The sequence below is a fragment of the Podarcis erhardii genome (genome assembly GCF_964252035.2).
Source record: "Podarcis erhardii genome assembly, chromosome: 1".
NCBI classification, from domain to species: domain Eukaryota; kingdom Metazoa; phylum Chordata; class Lepidosauria; order Squamata; family Lacertidae; genus Podarcis; species Podarcis erhardii.
This window is the reverse complement of record NC_138497.1, coordinates 109,314,431-109,330,862: the sequence shown is the minus strand read 5'-3', so window position 1 is coordinate 109,330,862 and position 16,432 is coordinate 109,314,431. Positions and strand designations below refer to the sequence as shown.

Genomic DNA, 16,432 nt, shown 5'->3' with positions numbered 1-16,432 from the left:
GCCTATTCAAAAGTAAGTGTCAACATGGCTTAGTCCAAGAGAAGTGTGCTGTCAGTCACCTCTACCTCCAGCAAAGGTAGGACCCAGGTGTTACAGGAGGTTTAAAAGAGGGGATCCAAGTTCAACAGGTTTGAGAGACACAGCCAAAAAAAAGAATGTGCCAATCATGGCAGAAAGCCATCTTGCTCTAGTGAATTAGATTCATTTTCCCCAGATGTGCCAGAATGATTTCTGCAAAGTAGCTGGGGAAATATTTATGGCTCGCAGAAGTGTCACAAGGTTCATTAATGCTTAATAACATTCATGCATGGTTTGCTGTTACAGCAGAGTGCCTATAGGAAGACATATTGATGAGCTGCCCTTAGAACAGCAACCTTCCATTACAGATTACTAGATGGAGCAATAAGCACATGACTGATATAACAGACTGAAGACCTGCAGTCAAAGATTTGTCTTGTTAGTGCAAATCAATATGTGAAATTCACAATTTCACCATTTCCTCTGACATCTACCGCTTCAACCTCCACAGCTTCCGTGCCACACTATTTTCATCCTGTCCAAAGCAGAAAGGCCCAATTACTCCCAAATCCCGTCTGAGGTTTTCCTCCATGTCCTACCCTTGTCTTCCACCCATTTCCCTCATAACTCTTATCTTTTGACCATTGTGCCTTCACATTTCTACTAGCTATCCTCTTCCCTTCTCCCTTCATTCCCTATGCATCTGGGTCATGCTGGGTCCCAGCTGTACTTCCAAACCAAAGCTTCCTTGCTTGTCCAGCATCCCATCTCCAAACAACCGCATGCCTTGTCTGCTTTCCAGATGACAGCAGACAGTCCCTCGTATCTCTGCACCTCTGCCCTTTACCCTTCTCTCACAGGAAGTGTATTGCGTATCCACATTCCTTCTGGACCATTAGAACATTTATTAACATCCCATGGCATCATAGCAGCTGAACTGGTTGCTAGAGAGGGGGTTCAAAGCAAGAAGACAACGTAAGGCAGATGTTAATCCTTGTAGGTAAGATTGTTCAGATGTTCAAAAGTATGTATGTGGGCTTAAAATGTGAAGGGGGTACACACACAACGTCTGCCCCATCATCCCTGTGCATGTCAGCTCTTTGAACCTATGAAGGTGACTCAAACTACATTTAGTTAAGGTCATTTAGCATCCTCCCTATGAACCAGAACTCTGTACAATTAGCTTCTCAATAGACGTGAAGAGTCTAACCACATTCAGATGAATGCAGGTTGAATCTTCCTGCATGTTCAGTATGGAAAGGTTGGGAGAGGAAGGTGCAGAACACTTAAGATATTTTGGAAATGGTGTGCTCACTATCTAATAGGAGTACCCATGCATTCATCTGACTATTTATTTACAAAAGCATTTATTCACTGGCATTTCATGAACTTATGACAATACTCAGGAAATGAAATCATAAAACGCTATTTTTAAAAAACAGCGCATAACAATAATTCAGAGGACCGGCTAATCAAGAACGTTTTAAACAACTGCACAGACCTGCCGCCATAAAAAGGTCTTCAAGGAAGTCAAAAGTGAGGATGCCTGCGAAATCTCTGCTGGAGAAGCCTGAAGTGGGCTTCTGTTGTTACAGCTTAGCCCTCTTCTTCCAGTGTACAGGACACTGATTTTTTTTCTCAAAACACTCAGTTCTGACACTCAGTTTGCATTTTCAAATCACTTCATAGAGATCCCACAACAAATTTAATTGCTTGTAAATGATTTGTTTGTTTGAAAAACTAGCCAGCCAAATGCAATATGCTTGGAAAATACAGAGTCACTGATCAATGGTTTCCACTGGAAGGGCATTCCCCAGTTCTACGAATCCTCTGAACCCCCTGGCCCTGCTCCCCTTCACTGTTGCTGCCTGTTCACTTGCCTTGTGCAAGCAGAAACAAGAGCAAGGAAGAGGAGCCTCCACACAGAAGCAGCTCCCTTGGTGGGATGGAGCTGCAACTGTCCCTTCCTGGGACAGAGAGTGAGAAACGGAGGAGAAGATCAGCACCGTGTGGGAACATTGTTAGAAGCAGTGGTTGGGTTGGAGACTGAAACTCGGAGCCACAGAGAGCGAGAGTGAGTAATGGATTGCTTTGAAGTCATTTCTCCACCAGGTAAAGTAATTTTTAGCCCCCACAGCATGTCGTGTATTTTGCCCAACCTGTCCTTTGTTTTGCCTGATCAAAGGTGACAACCCTAGAGTTCTATTAAGACATATGGTAGACAAAACAAAACAATGGGAGAGTCAGAAGATACCAAGTTCTGATGGAAAGACACAGTCTTCAAGTTTTATAAAATAAGACACTGACATACCAGAACTTGAGTTTTCCTCTAAGATTCAAAGCCATGTAAAGCAAGAAATGGTTTAAATTAATAATTGTTCACGCTGCCCATGCTTAAGTTCTACTAAGCATTCAATCAATTTATATTATTTCCATTCTACTCTGAACACATTTGATTCTTTTAAGAGCCTTCTCAAAGTGTGGATACTGTATGTGCTAACAGTTGTTTTATTGCTGCTTCCAACAAGCAAACAAACCATTACTCTCTTAATGTACATAATATCCTTTTAATAAACTATCTTAGTTAATAGCTCATTCTGTCTCCAGTGGTGCTATCAGTCTTACTTAAGCCTATTATACAAAGCTACTTGGAGGTTTCACAAGCATTTGTGCTTATTATTGCTGGTAGTATTGTATTTTATTACTGCATAAATAAAAACATATCAGCATTCACAATAAGCCATGGTTTCACTTAATATGACTTGCAGACCAGGCCAGTGGATCATCAAGTCCTTTCTGGAGGCCTGAAATGGAATAGCCTTACAGGGGAAAGCTGGTAGAGAATTCTAAAATTGAGGGGCCACCACAGAGAAAGCCCTGCTCCTTGTGCTCACCAGTCTCATAATGGGCACTTGAGAAGAGCCTACATCAATGATTTTAACATGCATGTAGCTCTGAGTACAGACAGTTAATACCACTGGCCATTCATAGGCGGATTAATGACAAATACAGCTAATCCTATTTGAAAGCCATCTAGGTTGGTGGGCATCAACACATCTTGAATTAGCAAAATGTATACTTGTCTGCTGTGTAAATAACTATTTCCTCTTGTCTATCCTGAATCTTCTACCACTTGGCTTCACTGGATGACCCATCCAGTGGAACCACTGGATGGTTCTATTAATATGCAAAATGGGGAGAATTTTATTTATTTTTTGCATAACTTTCTCTGCACCGTGCACAGTGTCCCTCCTATTTGTCTTTTTTCCTAAAGAAAAAAAAAATCCAAACCTTTCCTCATAGAGGAGTTGCTCGAGACCACTTATCCTCCTGGCTGCCATTTCTGAACCTTTTCCAGCTCTACCATATTCATTTTGAGATGATCTGGTCCTCATGAAGAAAAAAAATCAAAACTAGCCTTGAAAGATCACCAGAATGCCCACAGGAATTTCAGGCAGCTGCCAAGAAACAGAATGTACTCCTTGCATTAAAATTCTCCAAAACTCAATTCTGAAAGATGATTAAATATGGTTTGTAGCAACTGTAAAAGTAACATTAAACCCATTCCAAAACTAATCAAGCTTAAGAATGTGTTCATCTCCCCTACTGTTAATCAAAACGTAAGCTGGATAAGTACACCAGGAAACATATCAATTATAGTTACAAGCCACAAAACAAATATTGTTTTAATATATGTTTTTAATTAAAAATGATTGACCAGATTCCTGCGTGAGCCATAGCTTTAGACCTCTGCCAGGGTCTCCAACATGCATTTCTAAGAAAGTAAGCAACCAGAGAAACAAATTAATACATGTCAATTTTTTAAAATAACCAAACCACTGAACTTTTTATATATCTGCCTTCTGAATTATAAACATATTCACCCTTTAAAAATCCGTGAGCCTTCAAGGGTCAGAAAACACCCACCCTCCTGGACCAATCTGAGCATCACTTGCAGAAACTGAACATCAACTGTACATGAAACGCTACAGGAATATAACCAATGTTTCCCTTTATATTATTGTCACTAAAACAGGGGTCGCCAAAGTATGGTGGATGGACCACCAGTGGTCAGGTGATCTGCATATGTCAGGTCATCTGCGGTTTAGTGACTGAAGACAGGAGACGGCACATCCACCCCATTAAATAGTCACCCAGATTTTAATTGATTTTTTTAATTGCTTCTTTTATTTCTTATCATTGAGTAGTCCAAATTCCATGGAATTCAACAAAACAAATGAAAGCAGCAATGAATACTCAGTTAAAAAATGAAAAACATCTAGCATAGCACCTTACAATTGCTATAACAGGAAGAAAAATCATTAAATGGCCCCAATTCCTCAGCAATGGTCTGGCGGGTGAGGGGGTGGGAAGTTTAATAACCACTGCTTTATGACACATCCTAACAGGTTACCAAGGAAATGTCCAGCAAACAAGTCGGAAGCAGTTAAGTTGATATTCAAAGCCATTGCCAGAAAGAGAGAGAGAGAAAGGAATCACATTTGTGTCTACTTTTAGACATAATCTCCTTACACACTATGAGCGATGCACAAGCAAGAGCCCCTACCTTTGGCTATTCAGCGCCATTTGCAATGAACATGGTTAAGCTGATTATACTGTTTTCAATTTCGTTGCCCGCCCCCCACCACCCAACCCAGCGCATCAAAATAGGCTGCTGGAGACACTATGGTGGTTGAAAGGTTACATAAAATACAGACCCAGCCGCTTCCTATTCCTGTAACTTTGCTTCAGGTTTTATAAAACCTGTGATAGCAATGGGATTGGTGAGGGCTGAATGCAGAAAAAAATAAGGAATGCTACAGTATAAATATATAAATATTTGTAGGGCTTGAAATATTTTAAATATTCAATATTTTAAAATCAAGCCCCACCTCAGCTTCTCAAGCCATTTGTGCGTGCTTTTCTCAACAAAAGTTGTTAGGGGGAAAAGATCCTTGCACTCTTCAGAGGAGCAAGGCAGCTGCTTGAAATGTAAACGTCAAGCCTTGAAAAAAATAATCAAACCTACATCTACTATTTTTAAAAAATATGTCTTATGCAGAATGGCTTATCCCCAGCCCTGATTGTGATAGGCTGTTTTCAGCCCACTTTTCATAAAACAGGATGGTTCGCAATGTGCTTTCATGAAAAGGATGTGCAATCCTAATTAACATGCCACTGTGCGAATGACCTTTGTATCGTCAGCCCAACAAGCAGTACAAACCTCCAAATTCATGCTGTGAGCTATTCCACGGTTCTGATGTTTTATTCCATGGAACTGGTGCATATATGTTTCAGCAGACATGAGCAGAACAACATCTACACACTGAATATTTGCTGTCTCTTTTAAAATACCCTTATGACTTTTTATTTCTAATACATACATACATACACACACACACACACACACACACACACACACACACCCCCAAAAAAACCACCCATATACCTTCTTGCATTTTAAGACAAGCTGCCCGTAGTCTAAATCCCGCATGGAATCTAGCATTTAAAAAACATGACGACTTGATCCCATTTTAAAATGAACCAGAAAAGAAATGCAAAAGGCAGTGTTTGAAATAATAATGTAAGCCACAAATAGGAATATAAACCACAAGGCCATACCTGGTGACTGGTTAGAGACTGGAATGGCTCCCCGATCCCAAGATGCATGACCTTTCTATTCCCAGAAAGCATTCCCTGCCTTATAACAATGCATCACTCTCTCTCTATCTCTCAGGCATCTTCTGGGCCAGCAAGGAAAACATCAGGTTTCTCCATTTAGCAAATGATGAGCGAGCTCCTTTCGAAAGATCGGATCTCAAAGATAGTTCCCTTGCCCCCACCCCACCCCCCTGTGAGCAGTTCCAGTCATCTAGTAGCGAAAGAGGCTGGCACAGCTACATCAGCGATGCTGCTAATGTTTTCAGAAAACACTAAGCTTGCTGCTTAGAGCAATCCCGCATCATCGAAACAGAGCAAGCCACATCCTTCAGCTCTCCACTCACGTTACTATAAATCCTCGGGTTGCCATTATAGAGAACGATGATTTGGTTGTTGCTTAATCTCGAGGCAATTAAAGGTGGAAACAGCCATTATGCAACACACATTGCTTTGAAACAGAGCGACAGAGAGAGAGAGAGAGAGAGAGAGAGAGAGAGATAGCCAGGCAAAATGACATATCCAGGTTATCTCAATTTGCTTGCATGACCACTTCTTAACATGCAACACTGCCGTTCTGAGTGGAAAGCTCCACAGTATGAGGTGACAGGGAAATTACCAGAAAGAAATCATATGCAATTCAGAAGCAGGAGGACACTTAAGATCCTCTGGAATCATATCAAATGAACTGAAAACACCATTGAGATTAAAATATGCATCATATATATATCTTTGTGTGTGTGTGTGTGGCTGTGCTCATTTTCACAAAGCTGTATCCTCCTTGCATTTTGTGCACTGCTCCCTGGCAGCAACCCAGACATCAACATACCTTGAAAAGATGCCAGTATTATGACAGGGCAAATGTATTTGGGTACCAAACAGAGTGATCACATGCCTGTATTTCTGTTCTTGTAGCCCATTTCACTCCATCAGAAATTGTATTGCTCTCTTCTGAAGAGCTGTGAACAATCCATTAGCAAGACACAAGAGTAGCACGGTTATCTCTCACAATATTTTAGCAGAAATCACTCTGTGCCATTTTAAATTGTGATCCCAGTGAATCAAATGCTCTGTTTGTTTGCTTTTCAAAGCTGATCCTCAAGACCAATGCTATTGTTTTCAGTGGGTTTGCTCCCAATGGTTTTAAGAGGATCGCAGTAACCTGTTTTTGTTTTTTTTTTCAGATTTGCAGGTGATCATATTATTTTCAGCAAATAATAATATTTTTAAGTGTAGTCGTATTAGAGCCATACTCCAATTCTGAAAAAGGCTCAGCTGTAGCTCAGCATGTGACATTGGCCATACAGACAAAAATAAGGACACTCTTGTGCATGAGAGGGTGGGACTGATGGTGTAATCTGGCAGCCCAACAGTGGTGAGGCCAACAAAATCCCGGCTGAAATGTGCCACAAGAAGAAAATGGATGGATGCATGCATGCAGTTGGTTCCTAGTGGCAAAAGAATCAAGGTAAACCACAAACTGCATAGCATATAAAATACATGGAATGCATATACATGTACTATACTACATTTATATCATTTAGAGACCATTCTGGTCCCATTTTACAGCTGGCAAACACTGAGGCACAGAAAAAGTGGCTAGCCCAAGATCAGCCAATGAATGAGTGATTTCCCCCGCTAATCTTTACTGTGTTAGGAGGACAGAGATGGGTTACAGGAACACTCATCATCTGAACAAGCCACATACTTCATTTATCCAACATGGAAGAGCATTTGCCTTTGCTTAAATCCAAAGAGGTTCTTTGTGGGTGATATGAAATGATGAACATTGACAGGTACATTTGCTATTACACCTAATTAGAATGTCAGTTTTACATCCCACCACAAAAAAAGGAACGACCATAAAGCATTTCTATTTTTCAAGTAAAACAAGAGAGATCCTATCTAGAGAATATGTCATCTATTCAAACAGGAGCTGAGAAGGGAACATTTTATTAGGGTCCAGACATAGAGGCGGGGGACATACCAGGCTCTAACCCTATTCTACTGAGGCTACATTGCAAATCTTGCTGGAGACATGATGGAAGCTGTATTAATTCATCGATAATAGTTGTTACTTTGCAGCTGTTTTGCACTCACACTATTACTACTTACACAAACCAATACTGGCTCCAAGTTTGTTTTTGTGAGGAATTAAAACAAATGAATCCCTGTGGACCCACATTTGTGGGTGAACAACAAAATAATTGGCTGGGTACCAGGATTCAAAACAAGTGGCTTGCACACCGAGAGCCCCAGTAGCAGAGTATTAAACTCACAAAGATAAGCAGCGCAGTAAAGCCTTAGGAATATAGGTTGTCAGACCTTTTCATCCCGTTCAGCTGCACACAGCAGCCGACCTGTTTCTACCCTTCCCACCATAAGCAGACCACACTCTTCAGTAAGTTTGAACTCCTTTACTTACAGATACAAGGTCTCAGTTCATGCATTGTTCCATGCAGCAGCAAGGACAAGACAGGCAAAATAATATTGGGTAGAAAATATAGCATATACCGTAATTCCAAACACTTACTGCATCCTGGGAGCAAGATCACGCACATAAGAGACTGCTTAGAATGGGTCAGACCATTGGCCCATCTAGTATAGTGCTGTCTTCAACAACTGGCAGCAGCACTCCAAGGTTTCAGACTGGGGCCATTCCTAGCCCTGTCTGGAGATGCCAGGGATTGAACCAGGGACCTTTCAGGTGCAAGGCGAATTGTCTACCAGTGAGCCAGGAGGCAGTCATAGAGCTCATCTTTTGCATGCAGAAGATCTCAAGTTCCATACCTGGTATCTCCGGGCAAAACTTGGGAAAGACTCTAGTCTGGAGAGCTACTGCTAATTGGTTTTAACAATACTAAGTTAGATGGACCCATGAGCAAAGCAGGGAAATAGGCGGCAGCCTTACACCATGTGTCAGTACAATCACGGCACCAGACTTAAAGCAGCTGCTTTAATACTAGAGAGCAGTGACTAAGAACCTGCTTGAACATATGCTTTGCCCCTCTAGAGAATGAGAAGTCAGTCGGCCTGGTTTTAAATTTAGTTGATATTTCACCTAACCTACTTCAACACAAAATGTTCTTATGAAATATGCCACATTTTTTAAAGAAGAAGAAGAAAAAGAAGAAGAAAAAGAAGAAGAAGAAATGGAAATTATGATACGGGGATCAAGAATACCACACATCTATTGATCAGCTACAAAAAAAACCACCACTGAGTAGAGAGAAAACAGCATTACAGTGGTACCTTGGGTTACATACGCTTCAGGTTACATACGCTTCAGGTTACATACTTCGCCAACCCAGAAATAGTGCTTCAGGTTAAGAACTTTGCTTCAGGATGAGAACAGAAATCGTGCTCCGGCGGCGCGGCAGCAGCAGGAGGCCCCATTAGCTAAAGTGGTGCTTCAGGTTAAGAACAGTTTCAGGTTAAGTACGGACCTCTGGAACGAATTACGTACTTAACCTGAGGTACCACTGTATATAACAGCTTGCACACAAATTCACAGTACTCTGATAGGTGTCTTCTGCAGTTTTTGTTTTTTTGTCCATACATGAGCTTGTGTGCATTACAGAGCCATCACTGGATAAGGTATGACTTTTCTCATGCAGCAGTCTAGTCCCCTCCTGTGACCTAATGTCCAGCAGATTTTGGGGGGATTACAACTCCCATCAGTCTCATGGCAGTGCTAACTGCCATGGAGGTGGAGAGTTGTAGTCCAAAACATCTGCACACCACCAGGTTGATGGGGATGCTCTTCTAGTGCAAGACCTAAAACAGACACACCATGGGCCAGGAGACTCCCTTCCACACAGAACTCCTGTGCCACTGCAGGTAGCTGGAGCTCGACAAACCTGAGAGTTGAGATCCTACATGACCCACAGTCTGTGCAATCAGCACCCGTGTTGATGTACCACCAAGCAAAGCAGAATAACGCTACCATTTACTGCAAGGCCATTAGACTGTATGAGATCTCAACTCTGGGATTGCTAGGTTAAAAATCTGGGGAGCATGCATACAGCTTGACATCTGCCCCACCTCCTGCAATTTCAGGAGCTTAATAAGGTACATGTATGCAGGGCTGATGCCAAATTCGAGTTGAACCTCACCAACGTGCCCTCTGGTAGACCTCCTCCTAGTTGGGTTAACCCTGGTATGGTTACTTGGTGACAGTGATGGTAGCAGTGCTTGGAGTCCTAGCCCCAACTTTCTAATGATGGTTGAAGAACATCCACAGTGCCATGCTCAGCTCCCAGTAATTCATGACATGCACCTGACTGATGCTGATCAAAGAGCTAGCCTTTCAATTTCCCAGAATGCTCATCAAAGTCATTGTGGGGAATTAAACTAGAGGTTCCAGATCCAGCCACCTTAAAAAGAGTCCAGAGCAAGCAGCTGTAATGGACCTTGCTGGGACCTTGACAGCTTCCTAAGGTACTCTGTGCTGATGCTGGGCCTGCAGGGACGTTCTCTGGCTATCAACCTGGCCACCATGTTCAGTTCCCAGGTATACATGTGGTTCGTCAAAGGCTCCTTACACTGGCCCATCTGGATGATTATACTGGTGCCACACAATGGGATTGAGCACTGCACCATCACCAATATACAGGTCGTAACAGGTCATGTGGTATAGTGGTGGGAGCATTCCAACTAGAACCTGGGAGAGCAGGATTCTAATCCACACTGAGTCATGAAGCTCACTGAGTGAGCTTGAGCCAATCACCACCTCTCAGCCTAGGCTACATTCACAGGGTTGTTGTGAGAATATACTGGAGAGGGAGAGAACTATGTATGCCATCTTGAAGGAAAGGTGGCATATAAAAATAAAATAATAATAACATTCCTCCACATGCCAAACATTCATCTGTTGGTCTGGCCTTTCACATTATCTGCTACAATAGTTTTAGAAATGATTTAGATGCTTCCACCTTCCCTTGATTTACAGTCCATCATGAGGCAGAGCATAGAAAAGGCACCCAGCCATGAAGCTTGTGAAACTCTGAGCCAGTTTTAATGAATCCCACATCCAAAATGTGCTATTAGTAAATAAAACACCACTGTGTGCCAGTTTGCGAGCTTTTTTTTAAAAAAAAAATGTTTATGATGTTGGTGTTTGCAAGGGAGTTATTTAACATTTTCATAATTACACGATGGCATAATTCAGCATTCAGTGATATCAGTATATAGCCCATGAATGAAAACTGTCAAAGCCTGTTTTCTTCAACAAGATCAATGACAGCATCAAAAGGGGAATGGCACACAGGAAAGGGAACAGCACCAGGAATGCTTCCACCAGACAAGCTCTGGCCTGTGGATGTAGCGTTGCTGCCTTGGACTTGGAAGACTACATCACAAGAGATCCCAGTGGGCCAGAATCTTTCCACTAGAGTAGAAGACTACTGGACCAAGCTGGGCCCCTCTAACCTCAGTGTGGGTAAATTGAAATATAGCTGCTGCAACTATATAGGGTTCAGTATCTGTCTGGTTGTTGTTGAAGCAACATTGTTCTTTCCCCATAACAACCACTGCCCCTGCCCAGTAACCCAAGGATAGGAAAGGCTAACCATAGAGGTTAGCAGCCTTTCTCAACCTTGGGTGCATAGCTGTCAACGTTTCCCTTTTTTTTAAGGGAAATTCCCTTATTCCGAATAAGATTCCTCGCAAGAAAAGGGAAAAGTTGACAGCTATGCTTGGGTGCCCAGGTGTTGTTAGACTTCAACTCCCATCATTCCTAGCTAGCAGGGTCAGGGATGATGGGCATTCAAGAACATCTGGGGACCCAAGATTGAGAAAGGCTGTGTTTGGAGTGTTAGACTGGGAAAGTCTAGGTCCACATCTCCATTCAGCCACAAGCTCACTGGCCAACATCAGGTCAATTTGTTTCTTTCTGTCTGTCTCTGTCTCTCTTTCCGCTGAAGCTACCTCACAGGGTTCTTGCAAGTATAAAGAACCATGCATATTGCCCAGATCTCCTTGGAAGGAGGGAGAGACAAAAATGTACTAGATAAAATAAATGCTCAAAACATAGCATGGTCTGCTGTATCAAAGTAAACATGATGTCAACTTAAAGAAACAAGCAGCATATTTGTTACTTGGAAACTGCCACAGTTTTAGAATCTGTGCCCCAAATATCTTGGGGGCTGCCAGTAAATCAGGGCATGCAATCATTACAGTTGCTAAGCCACTGCAAAAATACAAAGTGAATGCTTTGTCCCCTTAAGATGATTTTGCATGTGATATAACCATGCAAAATCTTCTTAACTTTTATCAGAAAGAATATTCTGTCGAGTTACTATCTAAGGCCACATCCTCACTGTACATTTAAAGCACTATCATGGAACTTTAACTGTCATGGCTTCCTTTAAGGTATCCTGGAAATGGAGTTTGGTAAGGGGGGAGTGAGAATTGTTAGGAGACCCCTGCATCTCTCACTTAGCTAGTATGTTCAGAGTGGTTTAACAGTCAAGCCCTCCTCCCAAGGAACTCTGGAATCATAGCTCTGTGAGGGGAATAAGGGTCTTCACAACCACACAGCCATCCATTTATGAAGAAGAGCTGCAAAGTAAACCATGAATCCATTCTTTCTTCTGCCTAACAATTCTAGAATGTGCTTCGTACTAGTGTGGTGCAGTGGTTACGAGCGTCAGGCCAGGACTTGAGAGGCCAGGGTTCAGAAACCTACTAAGCCATGAAGCTCACTGGGAGACTTTAGTCCAGTTACCACCTCTCAACCTACCTCACAGAGTTGTTGTGAGAATAAAATAGGGAGAGGGCAACTGTGTATGCCACCTGCAGTTTCTTGGAGGAAAGGTGGGATATAAATGTAATTCTAAATAAATGAATAAATGCAACGCACTTTCAATCACAGAGATAGAATATTCTTAGGAAGCAAAGACCATGTGACAGAATGAGGAGGATGCTTCCAGTGATACAGCTGAGGCCTCATTAAAGGTGGCAGAGTTGGACACAGATCTGACCTGTGGGGTCAGATTCACCTTGGAAGTTCTTCCATTTGAGCCCCACTGAAATGAACAGCCACTGCACAACAGGATGGTTGTGTTTTTGCGCAGCTGTCCATTTCAACGAGGCTTCACCTTTCCCCATGGTCACTCATGGGATTTTAAATCTGTTTTGCTTAGCTCTGGAAACAAAAATGGCATTATTTGGCTTGCTCTGTTCCTGAGGACAGAGGTGTTGTGTACTTTGCTGAATTACTGTTATCAGAACCTCAGGGGGATAAACATAAGGAGGACGCAAATGTTCCCTTGATTTTGATTGATTTGTTCCACTCTGAAACACTGGATGAATCTCAAGGGGGAAAGAGATGCGAGGAAGCGACTCCCTCAGTTAAGTAATGATCACCTTAGGCAGGCAACAGGCTGCTTTAATTCCCACGCTACCTGCAGAGGAAGTTTCCACAAACACTTTGTGGTAGAGACAGTGCAGTGTGGTAGAGACAGTGTGCTTGGCAGAAGGTGATGTCTGTTTTTACTAGCCTGCAAATCCACACTGGTCCACCTCTGTAGCTGGCATGAAAACAAAGGCTACTAGCCTAGACTGGTAAAAAAATAAAATGTTTTCAGGCTACTATGTTCTTATAAGAGGGTTAGATAACTTTATGGAGGGCAAGGCAATCAACAGCTACTAACCATAGTAGTGGGGTAGGACAGCTGGAAACAAAAATCACATCTGGCAACCCATGCGCCCCTTTGGTTTCTGATAATAGATGGGAAGATGAATCTAAAAAGCCCAGGACACAAATTATCACGGCCCTCTAGCAGCTATGGTGGCTCATTTACCAGAAATAATGTACTTAGTGTGAACTCTAGAAGTGATTCTGACCAAACTAAGCTTCCTAGAGCAAAATATACACCAGAATTGAGTATACACCAGAGTTAACACTAGCTATGGTTTCCCCAGTAGTGATGTATGGAAGTGAGAGCTGGACCATAAAGAAGGCTGATCGCCGAAGAAGTGATGCTTTTGAATTATGGTGCTGGAAGAGACTCTTGAGAGTCCCATGGACTGCAAGAAGATCAAACCTATCCATTCTTAAGTAAATCAGCCCTGAGTGCTCACTGGAAGGACAGATCCTGAAGCTGAGGCTCCAATACTTTGGCCACCTCATGAGAAGAGAAGACTCCCTGGAAAAGACCCTGATGTTGTGAAAGATGGAGGGCACAAGGAGAAGGGGACGACAGAGGACGAGATGGGTGGACAGTGTTCTCGAAGCTACCAGCATGAGTTTGACCAAACTGCAGGAGGCAGTGGAAGACAGGAGTGTCTAGCATGCTCTGGTCCATGGGGTCACGAAGAGTCGGACATGACTAAACGACTAAACAACAACTGGTAAATGAGCCACCATAGCCTCTAGATGGACATGAAAATTTGTGTCCCAGGCTTGTTAGACTCGTCTACCCATGTACTATCTGAAACCAAAGCAGCACATTGGTTGCCCGATGTGTAATATATTGGCATTATTTTCAGCTCTCCTGCTCCCCACTATGGTGGCTGTGTCCTACTTCTGATTTCTGAGACAATATGGGTTCCTTGGGGAATCCTAAGTGGTGAGAGAACGCTGTTGTGCTCATGACCAGCTTGCAGGCTTCTCACAGGCTTGTGAGAGAACAGGATGCTGGACTAGATGGGTCACTAGCCCGATGCAACAGGCTCATATTATGTCCTTAGGAACCTCTGCAGACAACAAGCCTGCTGTAAGCCTGAAAAGATATCTTAGAAAAAAGAGATCAGCCATTTTGGATCCAGAAAGAGCAAATAACACCATGCTGGGGGGAACTTATCTGCCAATTACTCCTGCACTCGCAAGAAGGTGTCATGTCAAGGCAGGCTAATAATATAGATCAGTGTCTACTCAAGGAAGTGACTCACCTGGCTTTGAAGCCATGTCCACAGCCAATAGTTGAGTAGGAGCAGAGTTTTATCTCCCAGTAAAAGCATCCCTTCAGTGTTCAGATGACTTCCTGAGGTTGAACACAATGGCTAATGGGGAAACTGTAGGTGACTCACTAAACCTGAGTCACACACATACAAAAAAGGACCAAAGTGGGCAAAGGTGAATTGTTGTGTGTTTTTTTACAAGCGAGTCATCAGATGAGACATCAATGGCACAAAATTATGAGGAAGGCTGCAAAGACTTATTTCACTACAAATTGCATAAATCATGTGAGGCCACTCACCCGTAGAATTATCACAACAGCAGCATGCCTGCTAACTTTACATGCAAACACATTGTTAGTGTGTTTAGTGCATGGAACACTAATGTGGGCAAGGGCTTTGCTGTTCTAAGTTTGCTTTTTCAAAATAAATAAATAAATGACACAACGTTTCAGCATCTAAAAAGACACCACAGCCCAGTACTATCCATTGTGTTCTTAAAATTGCAAGTTTGTATTTATTTATTTAAGAGATGTACAGCCTGCTTACTAAGAGACATTCTTCACAAAGTGGCACAGGGTTGTGACCAGCTCGGAGTAGTCCCATTTAAATGAATGAATCAATCTAAGTTAGTCATGTCTAGTAACTTCAGTGGGGCTGCTCCGCGCAGGTCTAGCACTGCATACCACTCTTACAAAATAAACATAAAAAATATAACCAATGCAATGTACAGTCATACCTTGGTTGCTGAACGCCTTGGAACTCGTACGTTTTGGCTCCCGAGCAATCGAAAACCAGAAGTGAGTGTTCCGGTTTGCAAACAATTTTCAGAAGCCAAACATCCAGGGCGGCTTCCGCAACTTCCGATTGGCTGCAGGACGCTCCTGCAGCCAATCAGAAGCCGCGTCTTGGTTTTCGAACGGACTCCCGGAATGCATTCTGTTCAAGAACCAAGGTACGACTGTAATTTAATACCATTTAAAACATCCACCGCTAAAAGCTAGCAAAGGAGCTACACATTGTCCAGCATAACATAAGCATACCAAAAAAAGACAACAATTTCTACAGCTTAATTTACAACTAGCCAAATGCCATGACAACAAGATGGGTCTTCAAGGCCCAATCTCATGTCGCTGAAATCCACTGTGAAATTTGTTCCTTGTATCTGACAGTCTACTTGTCTTTACAGGTGTGCACCGAAGTAGGCCCTCTGGAGTGAATCTTAAGGCACAGGTAAGTTGATACAGGTGTCTCCCAGTCCCAAAGTAATCCAGTCCCAAAAGATTCATTGTTTTAAAAGTCATCACCAGCACCTTAAATTAAGCTGGCAATGCACCGGATATGTACCAAAATCACCTGAAGTTATATAAATCTAAAAACCAACACACCAAGACAACATATCTTCATCTCATTGACAAAACTTGCCTAAGCTTTTCAGCAGACACTCCACATAAATTCACATAAAAATAAAAATGGTCCACATAAAAATGGTCTAGTCAGATCATTCAGAATCCATCAGAAGTGTTCAAGATGCCTCTCAGAACTGACAATGTAATAGCCAGAATGAGAGGATGGTGCCCATGTTAGTCATTTCACTCTTAGCTGGGAATACAAACACATCAAGACTACTGCACTCCCACAGTCCTATATAAAATAGCGTGTGCCAGGAATATGGATGAAGCACTATAGAAAATGCTTTAAAATATTATTGGGGCTAGGGGTATTATCAGCCAGTAGGCACATCAACCTATACATCTTGATATACAGCATAATCAGGAGTTACTTGTGTATAAATATTGCAATGCCATTTCCAGCTTTTCACTTCAGCTAAAAATACATCCTTGTGGCCAAGAGT

General features: G+C 42.4%; 1 protein-coding gene across 8 annotated transcripts in view; it reads right to left on the bottom strand.

The window, feature by feature from the left end:
- SLC4A10 (solute carrier family 4 member 10) overlaps positions 1 to 16,432 on the bottom strand; it is a 164,958-nt gene that overhangs the window by 113,955 nt on the left and 34,571 nt on the right. For 2 of the 8 annotated variants that reach the window (XM_081870944.1, XM_081870948.1), the window contains exon 1: positions 5,641 to 6,228. The exons of the other annotated variants lie outside the window; for them this stretch is intronic. In XM_081870944.1, the coding sequence (XP_081727070.1) occupies positions 5,641 to 5,712 (72 nt within the window). In that variant the 5' untranslated portion in view covers positions 5,713 to 6,228. Of the gene's footprint in view, positions 1 to 5,640; positions 6,229 to 16,432 lie in introns of those variants that run through there. 8 annotated transcript variants of the gene reach the window in all.